Here is an 8,394-nt window from a genome sequence, read left to right as displayed (position 1 = left end):
AATCTGATCCGCTTACACTCCTAGTGTCGATCAGGCTTAATCAAATTCATCGGTATAAAAAGGCTGGACCTTCCACAACAAATTTAACATCTGCTTCCATTCAGTCGCAGGCTTCATCATGGCTTGGAAAACAATAATAATCTTTATAATTTAACCTGGATTGTTTAGTGGCTTCTCAAGTTTATTATAGTAATTTTTAACTTTTCTTTTTTTTGGCTAATAGAGCCTCAATGGGTTAGCTCTACATGCTCTGGATTAACCATTGCAAAATTTAAGCCTTTAAGGTTGAAGTTCCCTCATCAGTGCTCGCCTCAACCTGGTGACCACAATGGAAGCCTACATATCTTTTATGGTCAATCCCAACATATCCATTCCCATCACCTCCAGTGACAATCGGTTATCCTGTCTAAGCCTGCACTAGATTATCCATGTGTTCCTAAATTTGACACTAACCCTCATGAAACTTTACTCGGCACAAGCAATGACAACCTCTTCTTCCACAACCAGTCGGATGGATATAATCCAATCTCCCATTATTTGAGCAGGTCACGGCTGACATAGAAAAGGAAAACTTTTTCAATCGGCTTCTCGGACAATGTGAATTTTTAGTTTCAGGTTTGAAATGCAGAAAATAAAATTTATATGTTAATCTCCATGCTACGTATACATAGAATTCACGGTTCTGTCTGTTTGATCTGTTAATGATGCCCAAATCAAAACAACTCATCAACTTAGGAACCTCAGGCAAGATGCTACATATAGTTAGTTATCAGCAGACCAAGTTACTCCTCCCTAACAACTCATCAACTTAGGAACCTCTTACCTTAAGCAAGATGCTACATATAGTTAGTTATCAGCAGACCAAGTTACTCCTCCCGTCACTCTTCTGATGAGTCTCTCTCTGTTGCAATTGCTTGGTGCATATAACCTTTTAACTTCAAGTGTGTTCAGACTTCACAAGGCAGTTTTCAATCTTTTTTGTTCATGCTGGAGAATTTCTTTCCCATGCCATAAGAGTTAGAATTAATGTCTCAGAGATCTAAATATAAGACTAGCTGACTCCTGGCTGCATCATAGGGAAAAAGGCCCACCTTGTACAGGAACCAGATTCCTTCCCCACAACCTTCTCATTAGTCCACCAGTCTGATCCAATTGTGGGCTTATCAGCCACTGCACCATCTGCATTGTCAAACTTGAATTCTTTCACAGACCCTTGCCTGAGAGAAGGTTGCGTCTGCTTCTCCAACTGCCCCATACCCCCATCGTCCCCTGAAGCTCTCCCAGGCATTTCATTTGATGTTTCCCCCAGACGGCAATCATAAGAATTCCCACCATTAAAAACGCTGTCCTTTTGAGTAGCAGATGTTTCTGTCGTTGTATCAGGAATTTCTGTGGCAGATTCAATTAATGTTGAAGGCATCTTTTCCCCAGAGCTTGCAAAGTCTGCAACATCAAAATCTTCAGTGGCTAACTCAAATGAAACTCTCTGATTAACCGCCATCACAGCATCGTCATTTTGAGATCCATTATCTGAATTTGCAAGAGACGCAACCTCTGACACATGACTCTCCAGGACAAAACTGTCTTGCAAGGTTGGTCCAGCAGCATCCGGCGTCAAAGAGCCAGAGCCTCGTCCTGGCCTCCAGTAGCGGCTAGAGAGTCTATCAATGCTCAACATCTTGGGGGGCTCCCCAGCACCAAAATGAAGAAAAGGATGCCCTCCAGTGATGAACTCCCGGTCAGGGTATGGAGATGAGGTTCCAGAGCCTGAGATCACAGAGCCAGGTGAGATGAGTTGCCCTGCTGGGCTTCCAGGATACAGCTGATATGATTGAAACTCATAGTTGGAGATGGTAAATTTCTGGGACATCCCACTTTTTCTGTGGTTGGGGTCTAACGATGATATTAGTAGCTGGGCAAAAGGCACCTCTGGTGATGAAGGTGTAGTAAGCTGAACAGGTTCAGGAGGAGTCAAAGGAGCAGTTGATGGTTCCGTGGTGAAAGTTGAGAAGACTGGTGGCGATACTAACTGAGTCTCATGTGCATAAGGCCCAATGGCAAAGATAGAGGCAGGCCCATTTGGAGAGTAAACACTGGCTGAAAGCGCAGTGAGAGATAGCAAACCACTTGGTGACTGGGTAACAGAAGGAGGTTCTGATTGAAGGAAAGAAGCAGGAGATGATGGTGGAGCAACAAAAGGTACTCTACCGGGTGGGTGCATTGAATTCTCTGTGGCAGGAGCAGCAGATCCTGGAACTATTGGTTCAGGAACAAGGACAGAAGGGCCAAATCTCTTGTCCTGTCTGTGAGATCCAAAACACCAGTACAGTCTCCAGAAACTGCTCCACCTTCTCTTCTGCATAAGTAAAAATATGAAAGATGTTTTAAGAAAGTTAAAATTCATAGCAGGAAACATGTACTCACTCTGCAAATGTAAAAACATGTGAGAAGTTTTAGGAAAAGGTAAAATTCGTAGTGAAAACAGAAAGTTTCTCTACACTTAAACCGATAATAATAGAATTCAGAAAGGTAGATGAACATGAATTTTTTTTCTTGGAGATGATATTGAAGGGGATAAATTTAATTACGCTTTAGTTCAGGAACAAGACCAATGGGATGAAAATTGAAACAATTCAAGAAAATTAGACCAAGGAAAGGAAAGTTCACCATGCCTTGCAACAGCTCAAATGAGAATGTCAGAAAGTCTGAATGACATAAATTAACTAGACCCTTAACCAAACAAACCCAATGGCAAAGGTAGCAAGGGAATATATCCCAATATTTTGTTACCCAAATAAGAAATCAAACTATCACATGTATCCCTGCCACTAAAGAATGGCTAAACAAATTGATTGACTTACAACATCATAAATACATTGTTATATCATTTATTTGCAACTGAAAGGAAGGAGAGAAAAAAAGGGTTGTCATCTTTTACACATGCCATATGTATAACATAGGAAATATGTAAATAAGAAATCAAATTGTGACGTATATCCCTCCTGTTCAACAATGACTAAACAAATTGAGTAACATACAACTTCATAAGTACATTGTAATATCACTTAATCCCAACTGAAAAGGGGAAAAAAGTCCTCATCTTTTTTCGCATGCCATATGTATAGCATGGAAAATATATAAATGGACTAAATACATGCAGACCCAAAAAATGAACTTATCTTGTCTTTGAGATGGAACAAGTGGGGCAGACCAAATTGTAGCTCCAAGTTTAACATAGAAAAAGAAATACAAGCAGATAAAATTGGAGAAGTGCATTGCTAGATTCTGAGTACCACAACTCTTCCTTCCAACATCAAGTGCTGCTTCACCGAGCTTTATCCATTCCCGGCATGGATGCTGACTTGGAAAACAGAACAAGAATCTCTAGACATTTCCTAAATGCCTCTATGATACTTACGGACAACTGAGAGAAGAGTAAATGTGAAGTTTCATCCACCATTAAGAATAGTTTCAATGCCCGTCAATAAGATTTCTCTATCTTCATTTTTTTTTTCCCAAGGAAAATCATTATAACAAAAAATGAACAGAATGGGGAAAAAAAAAAATCCCAATCCAACCAAACAAACTCCTCTTGGGAAAACATGAATTAGACTCCCCCTTTCATCTATTCAATAACATAATCACAACCAATCAGTCACATCAGCAATTTTAGATTGGTAGCGCAGCTTTGAAATGTTCCCATTCCATGTTACTTCACTGAAAAACCTAAGGTATTGATCAAATTTTCAATTCATGAAAGGTGCCGAATTTAGCTCAAACTCGACCTATTTAAAGATTTTCAATCCCTCCAACTCATTTTCTGTACTGCTTAGTTCTGAGGAGAGTTTCAGATACATAGAAAGTAAAGTTGTGTACAATGTAAATGCTGTTCCTCAGTCATGAGTTCTTAACCCCAACCTTAATTTTTTTTTTTTTTTTTTAAATGCAGATGAAAAGAGGGGGTTGCTGGTAAATGCATGACTAGAAAAAGATGCAAACACTTACCACCATTTTCATGTAGAAAGGCAACTAGACTAGACTAAAACATCACCATATCCTTCTGAATTGTTTCTCATGAGGTTTCAATTTGCTAAATGCAGCCATTACTCTTGAACTGTTACTATAGTACATCACAAGTACTGCCAAAGATGAATTTACCTTACTCTAGATATAAATTGAAGGTATAACTGGTTTAGAACTTCAATGGTAATTTCATGTCCATTCACAGAGTGTGTCATTATTCCCATTAAGATGGCTCTTTTTACCCTTTAGTTTTGAATGTTCAATGTCCTGAAGTTTGAAACTGGGGATTATTAATTTAGAAAAATAAAAAAGAGTGTATATGATGTAAATGATGTCAATATCCCTCTTACCATCCATGAATTTTAACCATGGTTGGATCCTAATACAACCGATGCTAGTCAGGACCAATTATAAGGAAATGAAATTGCATATTCTAAGACAATAGCAGGACTGGAATTCGCCCATCAAATTTCAACTCTCAAAAACCCTGAACTTCTCGCCCTCTTGGACATTGTCTTAGGTTAACAAATGTACAGATGCACTAAAAGATTATACGCATGTCTGCAAGAATAGTGTGCAGACCTGAAGATAAGTGGAAGTATAAAAAATTCACCAAGATGAGATTTGATTGACAATATTATCTGCTAACCTGTAGATATGTAATTCCTAAAAAAAAATTATCAGTTCATATGTCAAACTGAGACCTTTAAACTTCCAAAACAGATTCCAAAATTCCTTTCGGGTTTCAAATTTACTTGATGCAGTTCTTCAACAAAAGAAAAGTTAAATTGGATACAGAACAACATCCATCAGAATGAAACAAAGATGCATGCGGGGTTGAGTTCAATCATATGATTTAGAAAATGAACCTAAATTAATAGTCATCATCCAAATTATACAGTCCTATATATTCATCCCCACCCCTCACCAAAAGGGGAGAGAACAAAGATCCTTCCAATAAAACCGTTACTTCACAGCCCAAAAAATGGAAGAATTTTCAATTCCTATCAGAAACCATGACCTTTGACATTGCATATCAGTTTCTAATTCAAAATTCAGAATCTACACATGCTTTGTTCTTTCTACCAGAAATATGGTTTAGGGGGAAAAGGGACGTATAAAGACGCATGTGAAAAAGTCTCTTCTCAAAACTCTCCACCTTTGGAGAATGAGAAAGCGCTCAAATTTTCTATTTTCCAAGTTAAAACATATTTGAACTGTGAAGACAAATAAGACTGATATTCACTACATTAGGTAGAATACACCCAGCCATATATATGTAGGTTGCATAAACATCTACTTAAGAGGTCACCTGTCTCTTTATCCTCAACATACACAGCCGTAGAAAGCAGTAGAGAAAAACTTATCCTGCGTTCCTGGTTCTGTTTTTATTCTATGGTTTTATTGCAATTCTCACCGTATCCATTTTACGAAAGAAGTGATGTACATGTACTAAAGAGAAGAAAATATTCCATCAACATACATATTGAATATGGTAATGGGCACAATTTGAAAGGATCCGCTATTTCTCATCGAAGAAAGGGAGTAACAAGCAAAATATCTCCCAGGAGTCCTTCCCTGGTGTAAGTATGAAAAAATTGATATCAAATCCTTTCAATAATGATCCAGATTACCTTTTCCATCATCATGGCCAACAGCTGTATTCCAATCCTTTCAATAATGATCTAGACTACCTTTTCCATCATCATGGCCAACAGAACTACAGCCGGTACTAGCCGGTAAACATCCCAAGACAAACCAAATTAGAAAAGGAAGACCAGGAGGAGCAGGGGAGCACCAAACAGGTATGCAGCAAAGCCAGCGACCCAACAAAAACTGCCCTTTCTAGACACCAAGATTTCATTTGAGATTCTAAAGCAAAGTAACTACTTCTATAACCCAGGAATTAGAACACGTAATTGCAAAACTGCTGAAAACTCCAAATCTACTGCATCCTGTAGGTGTCTCATTCCTTGAAAGATAAGTCAACTCTCAAACATCAAAGAGAGAAAAGAGGAAAAATTATCAACACAACCGTCAAAAACGATATAAGACAATCCAAACCGAGCAAGCTCCAAATAACAGCAGCTAGATATATGATCACAATTCACACAAAGGCAAAGCAGAACTAGAATCAGAAGAAGAAAAAACACTCCAATAAAGAGCATAAACTAAAATTCACCAGATCCTAAATTCATAAACTGATCACAACACAACCACAACTGAAATTGGAGTAGATAAAACAAAAATAGAAGAAGAACTAAAGCAAATGAATGAAAGAAGTGATTATACCTGAACTGTGGTCTGCTGAACTCGACTCTGTGCAGAGGCGATCGCACTGGCGGCAGCATTTACAGTTTCAACACTATCATTCACACCTCTCATCGCACCTTTTCACGATCCTACGGACCTAATCTTTCGTCCAGAACCAGTAGTTTCTTCAATCTCCACCGAATTCTCCGGCGCAACTTCGCCGGAAAAGTATATGACAACAAGTAAGATACAGAAAGAATCAAGAAACCTTAAAGAGGAGCAAAGCAAAAGCTGAGAACATGGTCATAAACAGTGAACCAAAAAATCAAAAGTCGTTTCTCTTTTTCTATGACTCAGAAAGTCTCTGTTATTTGGTAATGATCGGTCACTGGGGTCAAACAAAAACGCAAATATGTAGAAACTTTCGAGGTTTTTAAATAATTATTATTAACTTTAAACCCCATTCTAAAGATATGGTCTTTTCTAGGAAATGGGGCCTTAATTCCTTTATAATTAAATTACCGATTTACCATTTAGTCATGTGGTCTGTTTGGGCTTTAGCACGCATCAGAGACGTGGGCTTGCGGGCCCAAACTGGAAAACGGGCGGCGCTCTCGGCATGTCGTGTTGTCCCCTTCGAGGGTAATCTAGGGATTACAAATATTTTATTTATTTTTTAATTAAGATTAAGACTTAATTAAGAACATTAAAGTAATTAATTATGAAAGTGAGAGAGATAGAGAGAAAGCGAGGTCTTCCTTTTTAAACGTCAGAGAAAAGAAAATGAGTGCACGTGTGGCTTTGAAGCGTCAACCTCGTGCGTAAGATAGAGAAGTGGGCCCACTTTTCATCTGAAAATTCTTCACTTATAATTTTCTTTTAACTAACTTATCTGTCGGTTTTTTTTGAGTGTTTGACAAGGATGTCAACCCACCTTTGCATCATTTTCAGTTTTCTTTCCTTGAAAGTTTTCACACCATTTACTAAGGGGACAAACTCCATCTCTCTCTCTCACCGAGTTTCACTTCAATGCTGGCGCAACACTATACTGCGAACGGTCAAGATAGGTAAGGTTGAAATCTTGACCTGAATTTTGATCTCGACAGTGCATTTCTCAAAAGTATTAAAATATACTTTTTGCAAATGGACGGGATCGATATCAAAATCTAGATTAAGACCTTGATTTTGACCATTCGCTGCAGTTACTGCACATTAATTACACAGCACCCAAGCAATTTTAATTTCCTTTCCATTATTTTTAGTTTTCCTTTCTTGCAAGTTTTTTTCACCATTAGACAAACACTCTCTCTGTCTCTCGTATGCCCATGCCATAGAAGGAAAAGAAAGAAAAGGTGTCCAAAGTAGTCCTTTTCATCCTTTTCATAAACTTTCGTTCTAGGTTTTGGGAATAGCTTTTCACCTTCTAATCATAAAAAGACTTTTCACCTTATAACTTTTGCAGGTGCTTTCAGGGTCTCTCAATTAAGCATCTCCCCTCTTCTCATCTCTCTTCACCATTTCTAAAAGTCCATTCTTAGATTTCATCATAGTTTCCAACTTTGATAACAACCCCACACGTGGCAAAAAAAAGTTTGTCTTAGTTCGAAGTCTACCCCAAAGCTTTTGTCTATTTGTGAAGTGAAGAATTCACAAGCCAAAAACAATTGGGATGGTCCACAGGTGTAAATTAGGTGGGAAGTGGTTGTTCAGAAAAATAAATCAAACTATTGAAATGCACGGGAATACACATTAGCATTTACTATTTACTTCACAATGCCGTGATAAAGTTTCCAATGAATAACATTCACGAGGTTGGTTGTGTCATGTGACTTTGTCAATTCTATTCTCAATTCAATTTCACGTGTGGAATCTGTGGATAAGGTTATAAATGAAGAATTGAAATCGATCACTTGAATTTAGAAATTTGAAATAAATTTCTGACGGAATATGACTTCACCACTTTTCCCCTATTTTCCGTCTTGGTTTCTTCAAAAATTAAGATTTTGTATTATTTATTTTTTAATAATTAATTTTCCAACACTTTTCCCCCTATTTTCCGTGACTTACCAAAGGGTCCACATCATGGGATAGAATAGAAGCTTCAGAATATGGATAATG

At 37.9% G+C, this 8,394-nt stretch overlaps 1 protein-coding gene across 1 annotated transcript; it reads right to left on the bottom strand.

The window, feature by feature from the left end:
• Window positions 1-330: 330 nt before the first annotated feature.
• On the bottom strand, window positions 331-6,655 carry LOC149029951 (uncharacterized). The gene is made up of 2 exons (XM_089142279.1): window positions 6,316-6,655; window positions 331-2,356 (listed from the first exon to the last, which is right to left on the bottom strand). The coding sequence occupies exons 1-2, from the start codon at window positions 6,406-6,408 to the stop codon at window positions 1,052-1,054; spliced, it is 1,398 nt and encodes a 465-aa protein (XP_088998405.1). The 5' UTR covers window positions 6,409-6,655; the 3' UTR covers window positions 331-1,051.
• Window positions 6,656-8,394: the final 1,739 nt, after the last annotated feature.

This window comes from Hakea prostrata, chromosome 1 (genome assembly GCF_041222555.1).
Source record: "Hakea prostrata isolate BN-2017 chromosome 1, UWA_Hpros_2, whole genome shotgun sequence".
Classification (NCBI taxonomy): domain Eukaryota; kingdom Viridiplantae; phylum Streptophyta; class Magnoliopsida; order Proteales; family Proteaceae; genus Hakea; species Hakea prostrata.
The sequence above is the reverse complement of the archived record's forward strand: the minus strand, read 5'-3'. Positions and strand labels throughout refer to the sequence as shown.